This window comes from Nycticebus coucang, chromosome 3, assembly GCF_027406575.1.
Source record: "Nycticebus coucang isolate mNycCou1 chromosome 3, mNycCou1.pri, whole genome shotgun sequence".
NCBI classification, from domain to species: domain Eukaryota; kingdom Metazoa; phylum Chordata; class Mammalia; order Primates; family Lorisidae; genus Nycticebus; species Nycticebus coucang.
In genome coordinates, this window is record NC_069782.1 from 97,015,032 (window position 1) to 97,042,693 (window position 27,662).

General features: G+C 48.5%; 1 protein-coding gene across 9 annotated transcripts in view; it reads right to left on the minus strand.

Annotated features, from left to right (window-relative positions):
• The window catches only part of PALD1 (phosphatase domain containing paladin 1), a 361,757-nt gene that overhangs the window by 243,879 nt on the left and 90,216 nt on the right, over positions 1–27,662 (minus strand). For 8 of the 9 annotated variants that reach the window (XM_053582750.1, XM_053582753.1, XM_053582751.1 and 5 more), the window contains 2 exons: positions 5,932–6,087; positions 2,279–4,048 (listed from right to left, as the gene is read on the minus strand). In XM_053582750.1, the coding sequence (XP_053438725.1) occupies positions 3,896–4,048; positions 5,932–6,087 (309 nt within the window). In that variant the 3' untranslated portion in view covers positions 2,279–3,895. Of the gene's footprint in view, positions 1–2,278; positions 4,049–5,931; positions 6,088–27,662 lie in introns of those variants that run through there. The other variant, XR_008378710.1, reaches the window with a different exon arrangement.

The window sequence follows — 27,662 nt, forward strand, 5'->3', positions numbered from 1 at the left end:
CTTGGACTCCCAAAGCACTGGATTAGAGGTGTAAGCCACTCTACCCAGCCTAAATCAAGCTATTAACATGTGTATTACCTCACATACGTACTGTTTTCTTGTGGTGAGAACACTTAAAATCTATTCTCTTAACAATTTTCAAATATGCAGTATATTGCTAGTAACTGTACTCAAAATGATACACAATAGATGTCTTGAATTTATTCCTCCTAACTAAAGTTTTGTGATCTTTGACCAATATCTCCCCAATTCCCCACTCCCCTCCCCTGCCTCTGGTAATTGCCATGAGTTCAACTTTTTAAATAATCCACATAAAAGTGAGATTATGTTGTATTTGTCTTTTTTTAGTAATTATTGAAAGTATCAGGCTTTTATTTTTAAGGGAAATTACAAACATATTTCACTTATAAATGAGGATGTAATATTCTAAACAACATATTTGTCTTTCTGTGCTTGGTTCATTTTACTTACCATAACATCCTCCGGGTTCATCCATGTTGCAAATGACAAGATTTCCTTCTTTTTAGGGCTGAATAGTATTCCATTATGTATATATATATATTTTCCTTTTTTTTTTTTTTTTTGTAGAGACAGAGTCTCACTTTACCGCCCTCGGTAGAGTGCCGTGGCGTCACACAGCTCACAGCAACCTCCAGCTCTTGGGCTTACATGATTCTCTTGCCTCAGCCTCCCGAGTAGCCTGGACTACAGGCGCCCGCCACAACGCCCGGCCATTTTTCTGTTGCAGTTTGGCCGGGGCTGGGCTGCAGCCCCTCGGCATATGGGGCCGGCGCCTACTCACGGAGCCACAGGCGCCGCCCTATATACCACCTTTTCTTATCCATTCATCCCTTCACGTACAATTTACGTTTATTCCAAACCTTGGCTATTGTGAGAGGTGCTGCAATAAACATGGGCATGCAGATCTTTTCAATATACTGATTCCCTATCCTTCAGATGTACACCTACCCAGCAATGGGATTTCTGAATCACGGGGTAATCCTATTCTTGCTGTTTTCCAGAATGGCCGTAGTAGTTTACAGTACCCCCGACGGTGTTCAAGGGTTCTCTTTTTTTCTATCCTATCACTTACCTTTTCTCTTTTTGATCAAAGTCATCCTGGAAGTGTAAGGAGATACCTCACTGTGGTTTCCATTTGTATTTCCCTGATAATTCACAATACTGAGCATTTTTTCATATACCTGTCGGCCATTTGTATGTTTTCCTTTGAGAAATATCTATTCAAGCGCTTTGCCCATTTTTTAATTATTTGTTCTTTCACGAGTGAGTGGTTTAAGTTTCTTATATGTGTTGGATATTAACCCTTACTAGATAGTGGTTTTTAAATATCTCCCCCTGTTCCACAGGCTGTCTCTTCACTCTGTGGATCATTTCCTTTCCTGTGCTGTATTAACTTATTTAATTGGAGGGTTGAAATATTGCTGACAGGCTGGAGCTACTGAAATGTGAGTCAGTCCTGTTTGTGTAAGTGCTAGATGCCCTTCACACGCCAGAACAGGCTTGGAAGAACTTGGGGATATAAACGTGGGCACGGTCACTCAGCCTCTATATCCCCGCCCAGGGGCCCCCATCTCAGGCAGAGCCTCCCCAACACATGTCAGTGCACATAGCTCTAGACTTGTGTTCAGGGCCACGTGGAGCATCCTTGGACCAGGGGAGACAATTCTACACCTGCTGGGCTTGGGAAACGACCCAGGAGGGCTTCTCTCCTGGGCTGGGTACAACCCCTCTGGGTTCCACTCTGACCACCCTCATCTGACCTGAGATGACAACCCAGAGGGTGCCCTAATCCTGCAAGAGTCTAGGGAGAGACCTAGAGTTAGTGCTTTCTCTACCTCACCCTCCCCACTGCCTCTACATGTGCCAATATCTCAACAGTGTGTTCAATCAACCGGGGGCCAGGTGGTGCCCACAGGAGTTAGAGGAGAGAGTGAAGAGTGAGGTCCACCCTCCTGCAGAGACCCCAAATTTCACTCTGCTCCATACACTTTCCCTAGATACACCAGTCCTTCATACTTTAGTGAGAATTAGCCTGTGATGTTGCCTCCTTCCAGGAGGGGCAGCCAGTGTGAAAAGGTAAGGCACGGCTGGGGAGGAGACAAGGAAATAAATGTCTGCAAAAGCCCACGTTCTCTAGAAATCCAAAGTGCTGGGGCAGGTGCTCTCGATTTCCTTTGCCCACCTACCCTAGCCCGTTGCGTCAGTTCTAGAAGGGTCTGCCTCACACTGAAGACAAGTCAGCAGCCAGGTGCACTTTACATTTAGCTGTTTTTAATGCTTAATAGCTCTGTACAAAAAAAACAACACACACACACACAAATGAATCCTCACAACACCCCTGTGAGGTAGGTAGGCAATTATTATCTCCCATTTTACAGATGGGGAAACTGAGGCAGCGAGGTGAGGTGATCAGCCAGTGGTCCCAGCACAGCTGAATGTCAGGGCTAACCATGAGAACACAAAGGATCCCTCCCAGTTCAGCCCTGACCTCTGACTCCCCATCTAGACCTTGTCTGCAAAAAAATTAAAACTTTTAATACATGCAAAAATAAAAGTAAAAACAATAACAAACCTGAAAAATGTAGTGAACAGACATACAGTAGTTCTGCAAAAGAATTCAGCCAATACTGGGCAGATGTGAATAACTCTGACCTCTTTTCCCCTTTTTCAAATATCATGACCAGTGACCATATCCATTGTTTTCTGCAGAAGTGCATGTGCTCAAACAGGGAGAGGCTCCCCTGGCCACAACGAGCCAGGCAAAGGGGAAAAGTCTCCTCACTGTTCTCCCAGCTGGAAGAGCTGCAAGGCTCAACTCAAAGGCAGCACTTCTCTGCTACCTCTCTGAGCAGCCTTCCCACTGTGTGGACAGTGTGGATGCCAACATCTCTAGCTCAGCAGTCTGACCCTTTCTGCATCCACTGAGAGGTGGCTCAAAGACCCTCACCAAGGATGGCCTGAATCCAGGTGACCCCCTCACACCAATCTTGGCCCACTCTTGCACACTCCATTGTCTATGAGGCAATGCAGCAACTGCCCTTGATCCGGCACTCTTTGGGGGATCTGAGCTGGGCTGCTGAGGCTGGGGTGGGGGAGCAGAGGGACCTGCACCCCCAGGCTTGGGCCCCCTTAGTACCTTCCACCCAGATTCCCGGGCAGAGAACAGCTCTCTTCCACTGTGCTGCGCTTGCCTTCTAGAAACCCTCTTCTCCCCAAGAGAAACTCCAGCTACTTGGGAAACCAGATAGTTCCAGCTACTTGGGAAACCGCCATCATCCTGCCAGCTACAGGGCAAGGGGAAAGGAAAGGAAGAAGAGACAAGGGCCTTGCCCAGACGTACAAAGCCACACAGATTTGTCCTTTAAAGTAATAAATTCACCCAGAGCACTGCTCCCACCTAGTCCAGGCAGGCAGGGGCCTGAGGGCAGTGCTCCACCAGTAGGAAGGGGGAAGGCGATGGAGGGGAGAGGCGATGGGGGCAGGGCATGCATCCAACAGTGGCCAGGCTGGCTCCAAAAGCCAGGGGCTGCCAGGCCAATGAGGAAAGGTTAAGGGGACAGAAGAGGTGAGGAGCTCTGTTTGGCAACTGGGCAGTGAGCTCCTCGGAGGCTAAATGCCAGCCTGTCTGTAAGGTGCACGCTGGGGCCTCCCTGGAGGCATCCACATGCTTCTGTGGTTTCAGGGTATGACTGTGCTGTCTCAATGTCCTATAAAAAGCTCTTTCCAAAAAGGCTCCCAGCCCCACCCCAGTCTCTCTAGGAAGTAGGGGAATGGTTTCCTCAAGGCCAGCATGCCCCAGGGCCCCTCCCACTAAAAAGCACCTCTGACACTCCCAGCCTGCACAGGTCCCTCGGGAGGGGCCAGGGAGAGGCCCCTACAGCAAGTCTCCGGAGGCAGAGGGCTCAGGGCATTGGCTCTGCTCCTGCCACCTGCAGCGCAGCCTCGAGAAGGGCTGGTCTTCCACGCTCTCCAGCTCAGGGAAGCCCAGCTGATTGAGAAGCTCATAGACACCAGCTTTCGATGCCACCTGGGAAAGACAACAGAGGTGGGGGCAGTGACTCAGGGAAGGGAGGGCACCATTGATCCTGCTGTCCTCCCCTCCTGGGCTGTAAGCACATGGGTGAGTCTAGGGCCTTCCTTCCACCAGCTCAGTGATCTGGTCAAGTTTGCACTTTGACTTACAGTAACCTATCTGGGCTTCATTTCCTTATAGCAGGGAAAACAGTCTCCACCTCATGGGACTGTCTCAAGGAGGGCTCCATAGCACAGAAGCAATCAGCAGACACTGAACACTCCACACAGAGACAGCGCGAGACGCTGGCACCCCGCTGGGCCCCATGCACCCCAGGCTTCCGTGCAGACACTCAGGTGCATAGGCCCGGCCACATGGATGCTACAGCTGGGCCCGCAGGAGGGCTAGAGAAAGTAGCACGAACTGCAAATAGGAGTTCCCTGCCTGTGAGTCTGGGCTATCAGCCTCTGCCCCGGCGGGGTCAGCTTAGCTGGGGCCTCCCAGGTGCTCAGACATGCTGTCCAGAAGTCCAGGCTCTGGCACCAGACTCAAACCACCTGACCATCAGCCCTTCTCTCCCCACCACCACCCTGGAAGATGGGTAGGATACAGCCTCCACCTAGATCAAGGGGATAGGTGAACCCCTTCTGGTTCCCAGGGAAACCCTCATGCCCTACCCTCCACTCAATCCCAGAAGAGGGGCTGAGGAACCCCCCCCAGGCTGGAGCTCACACTTCTGCCAGGACAACTTCTGCCCCAGATTCAGCTGAGCAAAGGGACTAAGCTTCCTCCCTCTCAAACTCCCCAAATTTCCATTCTCTAAGCAGAACCCGAGCAGGAAATGCCCTTGATCCCCCACGTGCACCCCTCTTCAGAGGCTCAAAGAGGAAGCTAAGCCCAGGCCTGCTCAAGAGAACAGTCTAACACAACCCCCCAGGTTGTGTTACACCCCAGGTATACACGTGATACACCCTAGGTGTATCCCCCACCAGGTCTCCTGACTCAATACCCTGCACCAGGGGGCATTTCAAATGCTTCCCCCACCCTGACATCCTAAGGCCTGCCCACCAGAGGGTTCTCTGCATTTCCCTTCCTCCCACTGGGCACTGTAGTGGGTCCCCTGCCCCCTCACAGTTCAGTCCACCTGCACACCTGCCCAGCCCCTGTGCTCTTCCCATGCCCACTCTGGCTGGGCCACTGGCTCTGTTCTCTACCCACCCACTTCACAGGAGCTAATTCCAGCCTCGACTCCATGTTAGAACCACCAGGACCCACCAGTGAGGTCAGGAGGGGCCTGTTTGTTGGCAGAGGGATAATTAAGGCCCCTCACCAAGAAAAGAAGGGGGCCTCTCATCTGACCCAGAGGAGCCAAGGTGGCAGCTTTGCCTCTAAAAACAGCCACGTGGAGGAAGAGCCAGGAGGCCAAGCAGAAAGGGACTCTGGACTTTGAATGACAAGAGTGGCAACTTAGGCCACTTAGGCTTTGGAGCCAACCACCAGCTCTAACGGCAACCTTGAACCCATCACCTAACCTCTCCATTCTCAGCCCCCTCCTGGGCAAGGGGAGGACTTCGGCTGTTCTTCCTTTTGTGCTCTGCCCTTTCTCAGTCTCCCAGAGACCTGCCTAGCAGGAGGTCCAGCCGACAGCACTGCATGTATCTCATTAAATGCCCCCACAGCCTTCTGCTTATCCACTATCCACTGCCTACCAAGAGCAGACACCATGCTGGAGACCCAAGTCAAATGAGACAAAATCTCAACCATCTGGAAGCTTCCTGCAGAATGGGAGGTGAGAACTCTTCTCACCAACAGGGGAGCCTGTGGCAATGCACAGGGACCAGCCCCACCCATATGACCACTGTCCTGTGGGGCCCCCAACCTGAGCCTTCCACTCTCACCTCCCGCATCCAGGCACTGAAGGGCACCTGCCAGGAGCCAGCCCGCTCCAGGTGGAGGTAAGCGTTGACGAGGATCAGGTAGGTGTAGCGCTCCAGGTACTGCAGGCTCCGCAGCTGCAGCCGCCGCATTTCCTGCTCCTCTTTGGCTGCCTTGGCCTAGAGGGAGGGGAAGGGTGGGTTAAGTGCGGTGCACAAACACGCACACCCTGCCACCTAGAGCAAAGGCCAGGGCGGCCCCCACTCAGCCGTGGGGAAGACAGAGAGGCGTGGCAGGCCACCTGGCCTTCATTTCCCCACTGTGAAATCATAACCAGCACCCCGTTTTGAGGGGTGGCCAGGCGAGAACAGGCCATCCACAGCGAGGCTCCATATAGATACCCTCCATGGTGCCCCGGGTGTGCAGAGGCCCTCTTGGTAGCAGGAACAACGCCCAGCTCCAGCCCCTAGGGAGGATGCCTGCTGCCAACTCCTGGCAGCCCCAGAGGGGACATCTCTTCCCCCATCCTCCTGGGAGGGGCCCAAGGGCTGACCAGTGTCTGACCAGTGCCTGGATGGGGCTGGTGGCAGTGGGGCAAGGCTAAGCTCTCAGATCCACCTCCCTCTGACCTCCTCCCGCCTCCCTCTGCTTGGGCTCACTAGGTGGGCGAGTTCAGCTCCCATGGTGAGGGGAGAAACTCCACTTTGGCTTGTGAGGCCACCTGGTCCCTAAGTGACTTCCTTGCCTGTTTCTCAAAGGTCTGGTACCACATATGGAAGTGGAATGCATACCACCCTCAGATCCCAGCACTCACAGCAGGAGAAAGGCCCCCAGGTCAAGGGGCAGCAGGCAGTCCCAAGCACCTGCTGTGGCACCAGGCCACCTGCTAGGGAGGCAGTGGCCACAAAATCAACTAAAGATACATGTCCCAGAGGGTGTGAGCTGGGCCGTGAAGATCATGCAACAGGCGGTGATACCGCAGAAATGATGATGGTGCCCAGTGTGTAGGTAGAAGCTATGGAGGGGCTGGCCTGGCTGGAGGGAGGAAGAGGAGGAACGAGAAGAGAGACTGAGCTGGGACCCAATTATGGAACCTGCCTGTGCTGCCCATGAAGTTTATCTTGGTCAGTGGTGCACAACCTTGCCATCCATGAGAACCATGAGGACTTTAAGATACAAGTGCCTGGGCCCCGCCCCAAACCAATCAAATGAGAATCTTGGCAGGTGGCTGGGGTCTAGGCATGGGGATTGTTAAAAGCTCTCTGGGTGACCCTCCATGTCCAGAGTTGAGCACCATGGCTTCAGCCCTGGGGAGCCATTGAAGATTTGGGGGTGGAAGTGACCTGTTAACAGAAGATTCGTGGAAGATTTATGCTCTAAAGGATAGAGACTTAAAAAAGATCTCTTCACGGCTCTCCTCAGAGTGTGGAGGTTACAAGGGACAGACCAGGGACAGGCCAGGGACGCACAGAGCCAGGCTGTCCTGTAGGGCACTCTGCCACCACGCCTGCCTTTGCTCCTCTAACCCATCATAGATGTGCTGCCCGCCCACCCCCCAGGCCTCTGCCCAGGCCCCTGACAGCTCTCTCTGCTCCCAGAAGAGGATGTGGCACAGGGACACACAGGCGCCACAGACATCCGTGGGAGGGCACAACAAGCCCCAAGCCTTGGGGAGGCAGGAAGGGCTGGTCTCCTAACAGCTGGGCAGCAGCTGGGAGCCTTCCCTCTCAGGCACACAGCGCTGGTCCATATGCGTCTCTTCCTCAGCCACTTTGGGATGGTCCCCTGGCCCAGATGTAGCACAGCCATAGTCCCAAGAATCAAAGCTGGGGTGGGGACTACAGAAGGCCTATGGTCCCAAACCTCCCACTTCTGCTTTCAGAGCCTCTGCTGTCTTCACTGCCAGGGTCTCGGAGTGGAAGGCAATATGCAAGGGGGCCTCAGAGACAGGGCAAGAATGGAAGGCTGATAGCAGGCTGTGCCTAGGAGGGATGAGGGGGCCAAGACAGTGCTCTGACTTCCTGGGAGACAGAATCCACGTTGGATTCTAGTCTAGCTCTGCTGTTTAAACTCTCAGTCCCACATCTATGGAGGTTGGACTTCCCAGCAAAGCCAAGTGCAGAAGGCACCTGTAAACCATGAAGAGGCATACCAGTCTATTCATTCATCCAACAGGGAGGGGAAAGCCACACCTGCCTATCACCAAGCCGCATGCTGGGCACGCAAAGATGAACCATGCACAGGCCCTGCCTCCAAGATGCTTGTGGTCTGGAGAGGGAGGCACAAGGTCATTTGGAAGCAGCCAGAGCAGTTGGACTTCTGGATAGGGGAAGGGCAAGTCCCCAGGTCAGGGAGGGCATGAGAAAGAAGGTGCTATCTGAGGTGAGCTAGGAACAGTCAGATAGCCTGGAGAGGCAAAAGGTAGAAAGGGTGTGTGAAGGGCAGAAAGGGGCTAAAGAACGAGCTGTGTTCCTAAGGCACTCCTGGCCAGGGCAGACAGAGCGAGAGGAGCTAATGGCATTGGGGAAGGAGGGTGGAGGGAAGCCTAGAGGGAGCATGGAAGCTGAGCCAAGATCTGACCCTGCAAAGAGGCCAGTGAAGGCTTCCGGTGCTACTGCAGGAGAATGTCTGGGGCAGGGGCAGGTGCAAGTGGGACGTCTGCTGTTTCAAGAATTAACCAAGTAATGGGCTCAAAAAAGAAAAAATCAATTTTGGCTTGGCGCCCACGCTCAGTGGTTAGGGCGCCAGCCACATACATTGAGGCAGGGGGGTTCGAACCCAGACAACTGCAACAGGAAGAAAAAAAAAATAGCCGGGCGTTGTGGCACCTGTAGTCCCAGCTTTTTGGGAGGCTGAGGCAAGAGCAACGCTTAAAACCAAGAGATAAGAGGTTGCCGTTAACTATGACGCCATGGCACTCTACTGAGGGTGACATAATGAGACTCTGTCTCAAAAAAGAAAAAATCAATTTTGCTTATAAATTAGGAAGCAGGCAAAAAATAAAAAAATAAAAAGTATTTTACCTAAATACAAGCCATGGCCAATACAACCCGATCCCACCTATTTCCAAGGACAGTACATGACGCCTGCATTCACCACCCCAGCCCTGAGGCTGCTTCCATCCTTTCTCTGCCTCCAACCAAAGGCCTTTAGCCAATTTAAAAACATTTTCTTAGAAAGAAGGAAAGGAAATCACCCACAGTTCCACTGGGCAAGAACCATCTTAAACTACTTTTGATTAAAGAGGTCAGAGGCAATGACTGTGGGAATGGGAACCTCTCAGCCCTGGACTCGGCCACACCAGCACTATCCTCTTCTCTGTGACCCACTCCCATGGGGACACCTGTTCTGAGAGACACGGCAAAGAGTAGGTCTGAGGGAGATTCTATGGGGTGGAGGTGGAGTGACTCCTGCCAAGCCCTACTGGCAAGGGTAGAATTATCTCTAAATTCAGACCATGGGTAAAGGTTAACGCCTGTCCCCTCCACCCCAGGAGGTTCTGTGGGCACATTCTGCCGGATGGTACATCTGTGATTTGAGACAATGGCCCATCTTCCTACTGAGGCCTTGATTTCCTCACAATATCCCCTGTTCGCACGGCCTGGGGAAGAAGATGGGTTGGCCGCCTCCTGTTGATCAAAATAGGGGAGCTGTTTTTAAGCAGCCTGGCAGGCTAGGCTGTCATTAGCTGCGGTGGGGCCAGACAAGGCCTCCTCATCCATTGGACTGAGACCTAAAATAGAAGGGGACCAGGAAAAGGCAACCTAGGCCCTGGGCGCTTGAGGTGTCTCTAACCTCTTGTGTGCCTGGCTTCACAGCAGTCCGCGCAGTGTCCATGGTGGCTGTCCCAAAGTTCTACTCTCCGCTGGGCTGTCAGAAAAAGGCCCACTGAGGCATGGCTGGAGAGCTTCCCCCAGGCTGACCATACAGGGGGGTGCAGGGCCACCGTGTGTCATGTGTAAGCATGACACACCCTGATCTAATGATTAGACTCTAACGCACTCTCCTGGCAGCCCTATGAAGAAGGAGGGACATCCATTCTATTTTGCAGATGAGGCTTGGCAAGGATCAGTAACTACCCCAAATCACACAGGTCTGAGCTGGGACAGGAACTGCAATACCCAATTCCCACCACCTTCACCCCTTTCACCACAGCCAAGTCCAGCCATCCCCCACCTCACTCTTTCTTCTGCACCTTTACCCATTCTATTTCTGCTACCTGGAATGCCCTTCCCATCCACCTGGCCTGGAGCAGGACGAGCCCCCACTATTCTCAAGCCTGCTCTGAGCATTCCAGCCGCCACAGCCCCACCTGCCTCTGCCCTCAGTCTGAACCTCTGAAATTAAATATTGCATTTTATTCCATCTTGAAGGTTTCTAACTGCTTCACCAAGACAGAATCTGCCTCTCAAAACAGAAATAAACCCAGGGCTGGCACCAGACCACGACAGGTCTGTCCCTCCTCCTCCTTTAGCATGGGTGCACAGCAGGTACTCTGTGGGCCAGTGAGCACTCACTCCCCAGGTCCTCTTGCCTTGCTGGCCTCCAGTATCACCTAGAATCAAGACTCTAGCTCTCCTTGCCCGCTAGGTGCTGAAGTTGGGCAGATGGCAGCGAACCGGCTGCACTAGAAGCCCAAGCAGCCCAGCCTCATGCCCCTGGACACAGCAATGCGCTGCCCACACCTCCAGGCTATTAGAACAAGGGGGCATGGGGGACGATGGCTGATTGGAGCCAGTTCTCAATAGAAACCCCAGTCGGGAGGGAGAGGTAACGACCAGAAAGAATCCACCAAAGCTGTAGGAGGGGAGCCGAGCTGAGAGATGAGATAGATTATTGCTCATCTTCCCTGCTGAGGCAAGCATCGACTCCAAAGAAACTATTTTCAGAGGCGGAGACAAGATGGCTGACTAAAGCCAGCTTTCCACAGAGGCTCCTGTCAGGAAGGAGAGTTAAAGGACAGAAATTTAGCAAGTAACCTGGTGGATTAGAGCTGCACCAAGACAGAAGGTTGAAGAATGCACATCAACCCCTCTGAGACGAGCTGCAATCCCAAGGCTACAAACAAAAGGTACAAAAATCCATCACCAAGCGAATGGGAGTTCCCTACCCCATAAGAACAGCTCAGAGTGCCCCACAAACAAACGAGCAGAGTTCAAAATATTTGAGTTGTCAACAGACCCCTGCGATCCAGTTGCCAGAGACCTTTTAAGCTCTCCCACCTGAGACAGGTGCTGACTAAGACAACAACTGATTTGGACCTTTTGAACTGAGCCAATCGCCCGAGGACTATTCAAGTGGTGCTCTGGGTGTGTGGTTGTAGGAAGGTTTGATTTTCCTTTTCCAATTGTTGCCTGTAGGAGTGGGGTGACTTAATTGCTGGTATTTCTCCACAGCTGAGACTTCAACCCAGAGTAACTGTTTCACTAGGGTTGGAGAGAGACCAGCTGAAAACAAGACAGAACCACTTACCCCACCACACCAAACAGGGCCCCAGTGTCTTAGGCCATAGCACTATACGGGTCCTTGACAAAGCTCCAGGGGAAAAATCAAACAGTGTAAAACAATCATGGGGCGGAATCAGCAGAAAAACTCTGGTAACATGAATAACCAGAATAGATCAACCCCACCAAGGAAAGATATGGCAGATGTAACTGAAGATCCCATTCATAAATAGCTGGCCGAGATGTCAGAAATCGAATTCAGAATTTGGATTGCAAACAAGATTAATAAAATGGAGGAAAATTTGTAATTAGAAATTCCAAGAGCAATTCAAAAGTCAGAATTAGAAATTCGAGGAGAAATTCAAAAGTTGTCTCAAGAATTTAATGAATTTAAAGACAAAACCACCAAAGATTTTCATGCACTGAAGCAAGAATTTACAGCCTTCAAAGATCTGAAAAATACAGTAGAATCCCTCAGTAACAGAGTAGAGCAAGCAGAAGAAAGAATTTCTGACATTGAAGACAAAGCTTTGAATGCTCCCAAACTCTCAAAGAGGAAGAGAAATGGAGAACAAAAAGGGATCATTCTCTCAGAGAGCTCTGGGCTAATTCAAACAAGGCTAATATCCGCCTCTTTGGAATCCCTGAAAGTGATGAAGTGGCCTCACAAGGCACTGAGGCCCTTCTCCATGAAATTATGAAAGAGAATTTTCCAGACATGCCAAGAGATTCTGAAATTCAGATAGCGGACAGCTTCAGAACCCCAGCACGACTCAATCCCAATAAGACATCCCCGAGGCATATCATAATTAACTTCACTAAAGTTAATATGAAGGAGAAAATTCTGAAAGCAGCCAGACGTAAGAAATCCATTACCTACAAAGGGAAGAATATTAGAATGACTGCAGATCTCTCTGCTGAAACTTTTCAAGCCAGAAGAGGGTGGTCATTGACTTTTAATCTCCTAAAACAAAATAACTTTCAACCCAGAATCCTGTATCCAGCTAAACTGAGTTTCATTTATGATGGAGAAATTAAATACTTTAATGACATTCATATGTTGAAGAAATTTGTCCTAACCAAACCAGCTTTTCAGGATATTCTCAGACCTATCCTCTATAATGACAAACCCAATCCTCTACCACAAAAGTAAACTCGCTCAGAAACTTTTGATCAAACTCCAACTTCCACAGTGCCAAAGGATTAAAAATGTCCACTGGACTTTCAAAAAACTCAATACCCAAAATTTTACCAGACTTATCAATATTCTCCATTAATGTGAACGGATTAAACCGTCCTCTAAAGATACAAAACTTTAGCTGACTGGATACAAAAACTCAGGCCAGATATTTGCTGCATACAAGAGTCACATCTTACCTTAAAAGATAAATATAGACTCAGAGTGAAAGGATGGTCATCCATATTTCATGCAAATGGTAATCAGAAAAAAAGCAGGTGTTGCAATTCTATTTGCAGACAGAACAGGCTTTACACCAACAAAAGTAAGGAAGGATAAGAATGGTCACTTCATAATACTCAATATGACGAGATTTCAATTATGAATATTTATGCACCTAACCAGAATGCACCTCAATTTATAAGAGAAACTCTAACAGACATGAGCAACTTGATTTCCTCCAGCTCCATAATAGTCGGAGATTTCAACACTCCTTTGGCAGTGTTGGATCAATCCTCCAATAAGAAGCTTAGCAAAGAAATTTTAGATTTAAACCTAACCATGCAACATTTGGATTTAGCAGATGTCTACAGAACATTTCATCCCATCAAAACTGAATACACATACTTCTCATCAGCCCATAGAACATATTCTAAAATCGATCACATCTTAGGTCACAAGTCTAACCTCAGTAAATTTAAAGGAATAGAAATTATTCCATGCATCTTCTTGGATCACCAGGGAATAAAAGTTGAAATCAGTAACAACAGAAATCTGCATACAAAAACATGGAAGTTAAATAACCTTATGCTGAATGATAGCTGGGTCAGAGATGACATTAAGAAGGAAATTGCCAAATTTCTGGAACAAAATGACAATGAAGACACAAATTATCAGAACCTCTGGGATACCGCAAAGGCAGTCTTAAGAGGGAAATTTATAGCACTGCAAACCTTCCTCAAGAGAACGGAAAGAGAGGAAGTTAACAACTTAACATCTCAAGCAACTGGAAAAGGAAGAACATTCCAACTCAAAACCCAGCAGAAGAAAAGAAATAACCAAAATTAGAGCAGAATTAAATGAAATTAAAAAGAAAAGAATTATACAACAGATCAATAAATCAAAAAGTTGGTTTTTTGAAAAGGTCGATAAAATACATAAACCTCTGGCTAATATAACCACGAAAAAAAGAGTAAAATCTCTAATTTCATCAATCAGAAACGACAAAGATGAAATAACAATAGACTCCTCAGAAATTCAAAAAATCCTTAATGAATACTACAAGAAACTTTATTCTCAGAAATATGAAAATCTGAAGGAAATTGACCAATACTTGGAAGTATGTCACCTTCCAAGACTTAGCCAGAATCAAGTGGAAATGTTGAACAGGCCCATATCAAGTTCTAAAATAGCATCAACCATACAAAATCTCCCTAAAAAGAAAAGCCCGGGACCAGATGGGTTCACGTCAGAATTCTACCAAACCTTTAAAGAGGAACTAGTACCTATATTACTCAACCTGTTCCAAAATGTAAAAAAAGAAGGAAGACTACCCAGCACGTTCTACGAAGCAGACATTACCCTGATCCCCAAACCAGGAAAAGACCCAACAAGAAAAGAAAATTATAGACCAATATCACTAATGAATATAGATGCAAAAATATTCAACCAGATCCTAACAAACAGAATCCAGCAACATATCAAACAAATTATACATCATGACCAAGTCGGTTTTATCCCAGGGTCTCAAGGCTGGTTCAATATACGTAAATCGATAAGTATAATTCAGCACATAAACAAATTAAAAAACAAAGACCATATGATTCTCTCAATTGATGCAGAAAAAGCTTTTGATAATATTCAGCATCCCTCATGATCAGAAAATTGGTATAGAAGGGACATTTCTTAAACTGACAGAGGCCATCTTACAGCAAAGAAAATTGGTATAGAAGGGACATTTCTTAAACTGATAGAGGCCATCTTACAGCAAACCCACAGCCAATATCATATTGAATGGAGTTAAATTAAATCATTTCCACTCAGATCGGGAACCAGACAAGGCTGCCTATTGTCTCCACTGCTCTTTAACATTGTGATGGAAGTTTTAGCCATCGCAATTAGGGAAGAAAAGGCGATCAAGGGTATCTATATAGGGTCAGAAGAGATCAAACTTTCGCTCTTCGCAGATGATATAATCGTATATCTGGAAAACACCAGGGATTCTACTACAAAACACTTAGAAGTGATCAAGGAATACAGCAGTGTCTCAGGTTACAAAATCAACATTCTTTAAATCAGTAGCCTTTATATATACCAACAACAGTCAAGCTGAAAAAACAGTTAAGGACTCTATTCCATTCACAGTAGTGCCAAACAAGATGAAATATTTGGGAGTTAATCTAACAAAGGACATGAAAGATCTCTATAAAGAGAACTATGAAACTCTAAGAAAAGAAATAGCTGAAGATGTTAACAAATGGAAAAACATACCATGCTCATGGCTAGGAAGAATCAACATTGTTAAAATGTTCATACTACCCAAAGCAATATATAATTTTAATGTAATCCCTATTAAAGCTCCACTGTCATTTAAAGACCTTGAAAAAATAATACTTCATTTTATATGGAATCAGAAAAAACCTCGAATAGCCAAGACATTACTCATAAATAAAAACAAAGCAGGAGGAATCACACTACCAGACCTCAGACTATACTATAAATCGATAGTGATCAAAACAGCACGGTACTGGCACAAAAACAGAGAAGTAGATGTCTGGAACAGAATAGAGAACCAAGAGATGAGTCCAGCTACTTACCATTATTTGATCTTTGACAAGCCAATTAAAAACATTCAGTGGGGAAAAGATTCCCTATTTAACAAATGGTGCTGGGTGAACTGGCTGGCAACCGTTAAAAGACTGAAACTGGACCCACACCTTTCACCATTAACTAAGATAGACTCTCACTGGATTAAAGATTTAGACTTAAGACATGAAACTATAAAAATTCTAGAAGAGAGTGCAGGGAAAGCTCTTGAAGAAATCAGTCTGGGCGAGTATTTCATGAGGAGGACCCCCCGGGCAATTGAAGCAGCTTCAAAAATACACTACTGGGACCTGATCAAACTAAAAAGCTTCTGCACAGCCAAGAACACAGTAAGTAAAGCAAGCAGACACCCTTCAGAATGGGAGAAGATATTTACAGGTTACGTCTCCGACAAAGGTTTAATAACCAGAATCCACAGAGAACTCAAACGTATAAGCAAGAAAAGAACAAGGGATCCCATCGCAGGCTGGGCAAGGGACTTGAAGAGAAACTTCTCTGAAGAAGACAGGCGCACGGCCTACAGAAATATGAAAAAATGCTCATCATCCTTAATCATCAGAGAAATGCAAATCAAAACTACCTTGAGATACCATCTAACTCCAATAAGATTAGCCCATATCACAAAATCCCAAGCAGAGATGTTGCCATGGATGTGGAGAAAAGGGAACACTTCTACACTGCTGGTGGGAATGCAAATTAATACATTCCTTTTAGAAAGATGTATGGAGAACACTTAGAGATCTAAAAATAGATCTGCCATTCAATCCTATAATTCCTCTACTAGGTATACACCCAGAAGACCAAAAATCACATTATAACAAAGATATTTGTACCAGAATGTTTATTGCAGCCCAATTCATAATTGCTAAGTCATGGAAAAAGCCCAAGTGCCCATCGATCCACGAATGGATTAATAAATTGTGGTATATCTACACCATGGAATATTATGCAGCCTTAAAGAAAAATGGAGACTTTACCTCTTTCATGTTTACATGGATGGAGCTGGAACATATTCTTCTTAATAAAGTATCTCAATAATGGAAGAAAAAGTATCCAATGTACTCAGCCCTACTATGAAACTAATTTATGGCTTTCATATGAAAGCTATAACCCAGTTATAACCTAAGAATATGGGGAAGGAGGAGGGGGAGGGGAGTGGGAGGGGAGGGGGGGAGGAGGATGAGCGGAGGGAGGGTGATTGGTGGGATTACACCTGCAGTGCATCTTACAAGGGTACATGTGAAACTTAGTAAATGTAGAATAAAAATGTCTCAACGCAATAATTAAGAAATGCCAGGAAGGCTGTTTTGGCCAGTTTGATGAAAATGTGTCAAGCTGTTTATAGAGCCAGTATATGGTGCCCCATGGTCGCATTAATGTACACAGCTATGATTTAATTTTAAAAAAACAAAAAAGACTCCAGACAGCTGCTGGGGACTCCAGACTCAGACACATCCACCTCCAAGCTCCACGTGGATGTCAGTGAGGCATCCCAGACCCACCAAACACATTCCAGAAGACCTGCAGCACTTCCAGACCTGCAGCTCCCACAAGCTGGCCCACCTGAGTGACACTCTGTTGTCCCAGCTCCCAGGCCTGAACCTGAGAGTTCTTTCATTTCCCCCTGCTCAGCCCCATAGCCAACCAATCAGGAAAGCCCACTGGTCCTGCTTCAAGACACTTCCACCATGGTCTGAGCCACCCCCTCCCAGGGCAGCCTGACTGGCCGCCCTGCCACCACCCTACCCACTGCCGTCTGTTCTCAGCTCAGACCAGAGTGACCCTGAATATAGAAAACTGGTGCCTCTGCTCAGGGCCCTGCTCTGGCTCCCCTCACAAGCATCTTTGCACTGGCCATGTCCTCCCCCCGCACACTCCCTGTCTTAGTGTCTTCAGGTCTGTGTTCGATGCCACCGTCTCTCCCAGTCCCAGCCTGACCACCCTATTTAAAAGTGCAAGCTCTCGTGCCCCTCCATCTCCTCGCCTGCTCCACTTCCTCTGGATACACCACTGTCCCGCAGACCACGGTCCTCACTCTGTCTTGTTCGTTGGAGGTCTCCCCCACTACAGTGCAGACCCCAGGTTGCAGGCAGGGAGTTTTTTCTTTTGTGCAGCGTCCCCTGCACCTAGTACAGTGCCTGATATGCAGTAGGTGTGTGACAGGTTTTTGAATCAATGAATGACTAGGGCTTGCATCAGCATCTTCACTAATCCCAGCCACACAGGATGCCGGGTAGCTGACATTGACCCTTTTACTTTCCAGAGAGTGAGGCCAAGGTCACGTGGAGAGCTGCCGAGGCTTCCTGTCCGTTCTTGCTAGCGACCAAGGAGGCCACGTGCCTAAAACCTGGACACAGCAAAGACTCAAAGGAAATCAGAGTCCAGAAAGAGAAATAAGAAGAGCCAGTGAGTGCCAGGGTCTGTGCCAATCCCAGCTAGACAACCCCTCCCACCACTGCTGGAGCCTCCCTACTGTCCAGATCCAGTCAATAAAAAGAAACATGGCCTGGTGACCTCTGCCTCCTGCTGTCATTGGGGCCTTAGGTGGGCAGGCAGCTGGCAGCCCTTAAAGATTGCCAGTGGCTAAGGGGTGGAGCTGCAGAGCACAGACCCACCCTTCTTCCAAGGGCAACACCACCCATCTCCTCCTCAAGCATTCAGCTCTCTTGCTTCCGGTGTCCACTGAGTCCCTACAAACTGTATCCCTGGGCCTGCCTAGTGGTGGGGTCCCCATCCAGCACAGGAAGCTTTCTGCACCTAATCCCTGGAAGAAAATGGCCCTCAACCCACACAGCTAACTGATTTTTTTTTCTTTTTTGCAGTTTTTGGCAGGGGGTGGGTTTGAGCCCACCACCTCTGGCAAAGGAGTGGGCCGGCACCCTATTCCTTTGAGCCACAGGCACCGCCCTTCAAGTAACTGATTTTCCTAAAATAAATTTCATTTGGTACTTTCAAAGTCAAAGTATGAAGGGACCAGGCCTAGAACCACGGAATGCTCAGCATGCCATTCCTCCAACAAACCTGTTCCCTAGCACCGCTAGGCCAGCTGCTGGGATTCAGCACCAGTCAGACACAGGTCTCTCCTTCAAGAAGCCCACGGTCCCTAAGGTAACCCACCAAGGCTGCTTGGGCACCAGCCATTGCCCACCACACCCCACACACCCCACTACCACATACACTAGCCACAAACTGGTTGTATTAGGACTCCCCCAAGGTAGGCAGAGCAGAGGCAATGACTTCAGGTGAAAGATGGAGAAAGATGGGACCAGGAAGGCCAAAATGACTTGCCCGAGGTTGCATAGGGAAGTCCTGTTAAAGCCCAGGCTAGACCCAGGGCTCTATCTTGTGCTGCAGAAGAGTGCCCTGTCCTGGAAGGCCAAAAATGTGGACCAAGAACCAAAAGGTATCGCGCAGGTGGCAGTCAGATTTTCCTAATTATCATGCAATGACTTATCCAACCTTCTACCATCCACTCACTACAGAGGCATCTGTGGAACCCCTTTTTGTGCCAAGCAGGGTTCTGGAGTGAGGGTTTTGGAGGCAGCCCTTATAACAGTAAGACGCACTCCTGGGAACAGCCACACCCGGACCTGAGAGCAGCATGCACAGAAGCAGGGCCCCATGGGTGAGGATTGGAGGGTGGGGGAGGTGCTGACAGTACAAATGAACCCTCTCCCAAACCCCTGAAAAGTCCAAGCTCAATGCTGCACACTTAGGAACCATGCCTGGCACACCATGGGTCCTCATGGGATGCTTACTGGTGAATAACTCAAGAAAGTCCCCCTGGAGAGCAGAAATGATTCCAGCTTAGCTTACAATGGGAAGGAAAGGAGACAAGAGAGGACTTGGCTACTGAGGACACGTGCCCTACACACACACACACACACACGCACATGTGCAAGCACACATCTATATTCACAAGCACACTCACACTCCATCTGGCAGCTACGCTGACCTGCTGGCTCTGTTCTGGGTTGGGCATGAAGGAGCGTGGGGAGCAAGCTTTCCTTGGTCATATTTTATGTGACAGCTCACAGCATTCGACAGCTGCTGTAATTGCACAGGCCCTGCCCTGAGACTCATTACCTTTTGAAACAATGGCTTCAGGGAATAACTTTGGCCACACTAGGGTCTTAGAGAGGCTGAGCGAGACCCCATCTGGGGCTCAGAGCCAGAGCTGTCTTGCTTTACATTTTTCTTAAAATATAAATGACCTGCCTGAGCTGACCTGCCTGACCTCCTTCACGGGGCAACCTGGGCTGTGCTTGCTGTGGCTGTGGCTTCCTTGCCAAGCCTTCTTTACTCTGAACCACAGAACTGCCCTCTGGGTCATGGCTGCCACAGTGGAAGGGAAAGGAATGCAGACCAAGGAGGTAGAACCAGGTCTAGTCCTGCCTCTAGCCAGTCACAAAACTTCACTGGGCCTCAGTTTCTTCCTCAGTAAAATAGGTCTAATAAAATCCACCCTGATCTCACCAGCTTTTCTGAGGAGCAGAGGAGATAAGGGTGAGTTATTAGAAAATTTTAAAACATACTGCTCAAAGTTAAAGCATTACAGTCTTTATAAAATTAATTTTAGTTTTAAAACGTACTGCTCAAAGTTAAAGTGTTACAGTCTTTATAAAATTAATTTTAGTTTTAAAACGTACTGCTCAAAGTTAAAGCATTACAGTCTTTATAAAATTAATTTTAGTTTTAAAATGTACTGCTCAAAGTTAAAGCATTACAGTCTTTATAAAATTAATTTTAATTTTAGCCGGATGTTGTGGCGGGCGCCTATAGTCCCAGCTACCGGGGAGGCTGAGGCAAGAGAATTGCCTAAGCCCAAGAGCTGGAGGTTGCTGTGAGCTGTGACGCCACAGCACTCTACTGAGGGTGAGAAAGTGAAACTATCTCTAAAAATAAAAAATAAAATTAATTTTAATTTGAGAACAAAAGACATTTTACTTCTCCCTTATGTGGCTACTTCACCTCAGATTTTCTTCAAACTCTGAAGACATAGGAGGCTGTTTTAAATACAGAACACCAAGAATTAATGTCACCAGCCAAAGCTAAGGAAAAGAGCTGCTGGCATTAATGATTCTAGCAGGGCTTCCTCCAGGAGCCCTGACATTGGTTTCTGTCACAAATATTTTCCCTTCCCAAGCCCAATGGGAAACAACTAGCTCACAGGCAGTGTCACCACCACCGGGACAGCGGATATCTTGGCTTCTACTCATCCAGCCCTTAGGCTGGCCCCAAGCTCATGCAGTGGCTTACTTCAAATGGCTTTCTGTCCCTCCTTTGGAGGCAGTTCCTACATGCCCTGAGCATCCCTGGGCCTCCCACAGGGGGGCCAGGCCTTGACCCAAGCTCACTCTGGATAACGGAGGAGGCGTCACTGTGGGCAGCAGCCCCTGAGGCTGGGCGTGAGACAGGCCAGAACTGTCAGACCAGGGAAGGGCTGTCCCACTGCACGATACCTTCTGGTACAGGTTTGGTCCCACCACCTCCCAACCATGACCTGTGTCTGGATGTGTCTGGCCCGCTGGTCTTCTGTCCCTTACTCAATCTATTATTGCCCCAAGGGCAAGGACCATGGCTTCCAGTTCTCACTTCCCTCACAGTGGGGCTCGAGGTGGAGGATGGGAGATGACACTGAACCCCCTCCTTCTTGGAGGCAGTGTGGCCGGAAGGAGTGGCATGAGCTATGAGTTACGGTCTGGGGTCTCACCGTCCTCCTGCCATCTGCCAGCTACAAGTTCCTGGGCAAGCCTATTGCCTCCTTCTGCAAATGCAAAAATGGAGCTTGAAGTGAAAGCTTGCTCTCCATCATACAGGGGTGCAGAGTGAGGACCAGGCCCCACTGTGGCTGTGAAAATGTATGTCAGCCTGGTGTGCACTCCCAGCGGGCTAATTCCCAATTGGCCAAGGAGATGTCAGGCCATGTGGGGCTTTGGGACCCCAGGCTCCAACACTGGTCTCTAGTGATTCCCTGCCTCCCCACCGTGAGCCCCTGCCCAGTTCCCCTCCTTGCCTACCCCAACCACAGTCACCCATAGATTCCAAGCCCATCAGGTCTAGAGGAATGTTAAGCCTCACTGAATGCAACATCTTCCAAAGCAAGCCATCTTCTGAAGACAAGAGCTCAGAGAGAAAGCAAGCACAGAGCCTGCCCACTGTTCTCCGAGGGAGTCTCTCTGGAAGCCCTGCAGTTAATTAATGCAGAAGGAATGAGGGAGTCGGGAGGTCACTGCTCTGCAAATTCCAAATGAAGTAACAAGCCTAGGCAATGCACATGGACGTATGCCAGTCCCAAGGGCCAGCAGGACCTTCCTGCTGTCCACTCATAACTATTCCGGCCACATCAAGCCACAATCTCATCAAGCCTCTGGCTGTGGCAGTTTGCAGGAGCCACAGGCCAACCTAAACCAGGATGCAATCAGCAAAGCTAGTCTCCAGAAACCCAGAGGACAACCAGGTTACCAAAGCAAACATCCTTCAGGGGGAAAGAAGGAGGACTATTTGAGAGACTTGATGGCCACACTAACCAGCTGTGACACGTGGCTCTTCGGTGGATCCTGATCCAACTACAGAAAGACTTCATGAGACTAGTGAGAAAATCCAAACAGTAACGAGATAGCTGACCATGAGAAACAGCTGTTAAACGTTAAAGGTATGATAATGACGTTCTGATTACCTTTTTTCAAAAAAATCCCTTCTTCAAAGGTATGTGCTAAAATATTCACAGAGGAAATAGGAGGACTGGGCTGTGCTTTAGAATAACCTGTGCAAAGGTCGGAGGCCTGAGACAAAATGAGACTGTCTATGCTGGGGGCGGGCCCATGAGAGCTGAGAAAATTATTCTCTTGACTTACAATTTTTTGGCTTGAAACTTTCCAAAATAATTTAAAAAAGAAAAGCTCCTACTTTTCAAGTCATTCAGTAATTCTGCTTCTAAGGGCGGCACTGGTGGCTCAGTGAGTAGGGCGCCGGCCCCATATACCAAGGGTGGCGGTTCAAGCCCGGCCCCGGCCAAACTGCAACAAAAAAATAGCCAGGCGTTGTGATAGGCGCCTGTAGTCCCAGCTTCTCGGGAGGCTGAGGCAAGAGAATCGCCTAAGCCCAAGAGCTTGAGGTTGCTGTGAGCTGTGACACCACTGCACTCTACCAAGGGCAACAAAGTGAGATTCTGTCTCTAAAAAAACAAAAGAAAAAATTCTGCTTCTCAGAGAGAGGGAAGGAGGGAGGAGATTGGGGCCTTGGTGTGTGCCACACCTTTAGGGGGCAAGACACGATTGTAAGAGGGACTTTACCTAACAAATGCAATCAGTGTATCCTGGTTTCTTGTACCCTCATGAATCCCCAGAACCCCCAATTAAAATAAAAAAAAATTCTGCTTCTAAGAATTAACCTACAGAAATAATCTACATGGATGGAAGGGCAAACACTCACTGTGCTGTCCAAATCACCACCCATTCCAGAGAGCGCCAGGAAGCAATCTGAAGGGCTACATACACCTAGGAGCAGCACGGGACACTGGGGCATTTCCACTGGGCTGCATGTTAGGTGAACATTAAATGTCGTGATTGGACCCGGCTTGGTGGCTCACACCTGGAATTCCAGCACTCTGGGAGGCCAAGGCAGGTGGATTGCTTCAGCTCAGGAGTTCGAGACCAGCCTGAGCAAGAGCAAGACCCAGTCTTTACTACAAATAGAAAAACTAGCTGGGTGTTGTGGCAGGCACCTGTAGTCCCAGCTACTTGGGAAAGGATTGCTTAAGTCCAAGAGTTTGAGGCTGCTGTAAGCTAGGATGCCATGGTACTCTACCCAGGGTGACAGAGTGAGACTCTGTCTCAAAAAAAAAAAAAAAAAAAAGATGATTCAAGTAAGGGCACTTCACAAACATGATACGATGCCCATGAGCTGAAACTACTTATCCATTTGCCCCTCTTTGGCCTATTAGAAGAACATAAGTTCAGCACAGCTTTAATCACTGGTCTATCCTTGGTGTTAGCACAAGGTCTAGGACAGGACAGGCACTGAATAAGCACGTGCTGACTGAGCATGTCTAAATGCAAGAACTTAATAACAGAATCCAAGTGGGAAGGAAGACGTCCTAGGGGCCCTGTAATCACACCTTTGAGAGAAGGTACGTGCAAGTGCACAAAAACCAGAAGGAAAATAGCAAAAGTGAAATCACTGCCTGGTTGGCAGGATTCCGGGAGACTGCTCTCCCTGGACTGTGTAAGCTTTTGGCAAGGTTGTGATGTTGCCTTCATGACAACAAACAGGCCACAAGCTGTCCTGACCCTAGAGGTACAAACCTCGTCATGCAGGAAGGGATTCATGCACATTTTGAGCCCTCCTTTCTGATCCATAATGGGAAACTGGCCTCCAAATGTTTCCACTCTTCCCCACTGAGGGTCCTGGAATAAGCACAAAGGCCAAATTCCAGGAGCAGTGTTCTTAATCGCTTATTATTAAAGTGCAAGTTGACTGCTGAAGCTGGCAGGGAACCAGAAAGGGTAATTCACTGTCTGGGGGCACCAGGGGTGAGAAGGAGGAAGCTGAGTAGCCATAGGCTGTTTAGAGTTTCAGGATGGCTGTGGACTCTTGGGAGGAAAACTTCAGATGGGCAAAATGTGGACCAGACCTGGAATGTTCCCAGGCAAATGAAGCTGATGGGGGTGGAAAGTCCCTGCCCGAACCTGGGCTCAGGTCCTCACCCATCCAGAGGCTCAGGGGGCGGAGAGGCAGGGTCTAACCAGGCTGAGGAGCACCCCATGCTCATACAGCAACCAGGCCTGCTGTGAGCAGAGAACTCATGACTCCGCTGCAGGTCATCTGGGGACTCTGATGCAAAACCAGAGGGCAGAGAATTAAATAAACAGATGATACCACAGTGAGACATGGCTGCCAACTGCCAGGAGTTCATGCATTGGAGTGAAAAGGTGAGGGAAGTGGCTGCCTTTCCATAATCTCACAAGCCCTGCACAGCCCACTAGGGCCACACAGAGGAGACACTCAGGTCAATGTCAACATGGTCCAGGAGAGGAGAGGGGCTGGGAGTGAGAATCTGCCTCGCAGGCCTGCTCTGTGACCACTGGGGGGACCTGGGGCAGCCGCCTCCCCACTGTTCACCTGGAGACAGAGGAGTCAGATGGTCTCTAAGGCCCTTTATCTGGAATCTGAGGGTCTACAGGGGTGTTCTGAGTGTCCTGTGCCTGGAAGCGTGGCACGGGACACTCAGCCCATGGTGGCTCCTGAGAGCCCTTGCATTTGTTAGGCACCCACTGCAGGTCAGTTGAGCCCAGTGCACACCTCCTTTATGTGCTTCCCACATACTGCCCTGCCTGGGACATGAGTCCAGCTGGCAGGCGGGGACTCAGGCATGCAGAGAGGCAGGAGACACTCCATCCAACTCTCACATCCACATTCCTCTGATGGTAGGCTCCTTCCCATCCGCATGGGGCCTTGTCAACATAACAGAGCCCATTCCAATGTCCACTCCAGTCAGAGATTGTGACTCTCTGCTTCACAATGCAGAGAAATTGTCAATTTTCACATTTCAGAGATACTGAACAGGAAGCCTCCCCCTCCTAAGCACGCACACACAGGTGGAGCTGGCCAGGAGCGAGGGAAATCCACTGGGACAGCTCAGACCACGCTGACCTCATGCAGGACACTGGTCCAGGCCTGGCTGGGCCAGGATGCGTAAGATGACCTTGGAGGAGGCATTCTGCTTTTTCTTTTTTTATTCTACTTGTTTTAATTTTCTCTCTTTTTTCCCCCCAGAATATTATGAGGCTACAAAAGTTTTGGTTATAGAAATTGCTTTGATAACATTTGAGTCAAAGTTATAAGTGTATCTACCCCTCAGGTGAGAATTTACTCCTTCACTCCGCCCCCTCCCACGTGCGGCTCTCCTCACTAAAGGAAACAGCAGCCTGGCTGTGAAAAGCTGTGATTCTTAAACTCAGGCCCATGGGTTTGCAGGTCCACAAGAATTTAAAAATACTAATCTTTTTAAGGTTTCTTCTATATCCTGAGATGATATCCCTTCTATTTTTCTGGTACTAAAATATCCTTTCTTTGATGAAATGCCGACCATAATAGATGGTAGTTGGATTTTTAAATTTTTGTTTCTTTCCTACCTTCCTTCCTTCCTTTAAAATGGACACATTTAACAAAATTACATATTGGCAACCCTAGAAAGGTCCTTCCCTTTTTACACCTGGTCTGTGAAATCCCAACAACCTGGTTACGGTCTTTCTATTCCTTTCTTTGTTCTTTGCTTGTTGAAAAATCCTGTGACCAGAGCCATAAAATAGAAATCTGCTCTCTCCTTTCAAGTGAGGGCACATGAATTAAGTGAGATCCTCAAAAAAGGAGACCAGATCTTCCCTGCCCCCAGGCTGAGATGGCCTAGGGGTGAAGCAAAGCTGGCAGGCTGACTTCCCCACAGACCTGAGGCAGGGCTGGGGAAGAGACCAAGGCTTTGCTCCTCCTGGCCCTGCCTGACCCACAGGAAGAACTTGGGCCTTCAAGAAGCCTTGGCTGAGACCCAAATCTACGGCCACAGAAACAAATCCCTGCTGTGATCTTAAGGCCTGCTGCCTATCAAGGGGCTCTAGTCCCAAAGACCACCAGCCCCAGGGGTCTGAGAAAGAAACTATGCTACTCAGACTGGACCACAAATCCCCAGCCTGGTCCAGGGGAAGTGAATCACTTCCTTCTTGCTGAAAAGCCTCCCCATATACACCCAGCACAACTCGACTTTCTTAAAGGGCACCAGAGAGGCCGGAAGGTGGACAGGGTAGGCTCACCCTGAGGTCCCTGTCTGAGGGGTCAGGCTCTGACGACGGGTCTGCTCAGGGCCCCGGCAAGGCAGGACAGAACTGCCAATGGAAGAGAGAGGGGTGGAGGGGCTGCTGAGGAGGGTTTCAGCTATACAGTCAGGTGTCCCTAGGAGAATGAAACCTAACCACTCCTCCAGCCTTGCCTATCTGTTATCAGGTGGTTGAGGGGGCCACGGCAGGGCAGGGCAGAGCTGGAGGTGTCAAACCCTCCACCCCCTGGGACTCTGGGAGTAAGAGACCTGAGTGCCAAGTGAGAGCATCTCTCCCAAAAAACATATACAGTTTCAACAAGGTAGAATTTCCACATTCAGTTATATGCTATTACTCCCATTTCCTGGACAAGGCAGCTGCAAAGATAACAGCAACTATAATAATAATGAAAAAGTCTCAGCCAGTGGGGCCCCAAGAAGGGAGTTGAGACTGGGATGGCAGTAGGATTGGGATGCTGCCTGGTGCCCCAGGCAAGGGACACCCTTTGACAGTGACGGGTGGAAAGCCCACTTTTCCCTTTCCCCATACTGCCCTTCCAACCCAGTGGGTCTAATGCCACGGCCACAGGACAGGCCTTCCAGCCTCCCAAGTCTGCTCCTTCTATTTCATTCCCAGTGTTGAGCCAGGGGCTCCCTGTGAAGGAGTCTGCTCAGACCTCTCACGGGCTGCCCAGCCCACAGCAAGCTGCTATAACTTTACTGAACTAGCTGGAATCAGCAGTCACCAGCCAGGTGGGCACAAGCTTTGAAAAAGAATGTTCTAAGCAGCCCCATTCCTGGGGCAAGTTTCAAACCCAATTGTTCCACCTACCAGTGTGGGGCTGGAGCAGGACGCTGGACTTGTGGTCAGGAGGTGAGGGACTAACCCTGATTCTGAGCCCTCTGTGTGACTTGCGAAACCCTCTTCCTCCCTACGCCTCCATTTCCCCACGTGTCAAAGTGAGAGGACAACATTCTATAAGGCCAATATTATCCGATTCCCAAATCAAACAAAGACATCACAAAAAATAAAACTACAGACCAATATCTCCTAAGAATATAGACACAAAAATACTCAACAAAATACCAGCAAACCAAATCTGGCAATATATAAAAAGAGTTACACACCATAACCAACTAAGATTTACCCCAAGAATGCAAGGTTGGTTTAACACCTGAAATCAATTAATATAATATGCTGCATAGCAACAGAATAAATGACAAAATTTATTTGATTGGATGAAGCCCACCTATATTATGGAAGATAATCTGCTCTACTCAACGTCTGCTGATTTAAATGGTTAATCTCATCTATAAAATATTTTCACAGAAACATCTAGAATAACATTTGACTATCTGTGTACTGTGGTCTAGGCAAGTTGATACATAAAATTAACCATTACAAAAATATAGGCATAACTCTTCATGACCTTGGATTAGGCATGATACCAAATGTACTAGCACAAAAGAAAAAACAGAGGTTAAACTTGTCAAAAA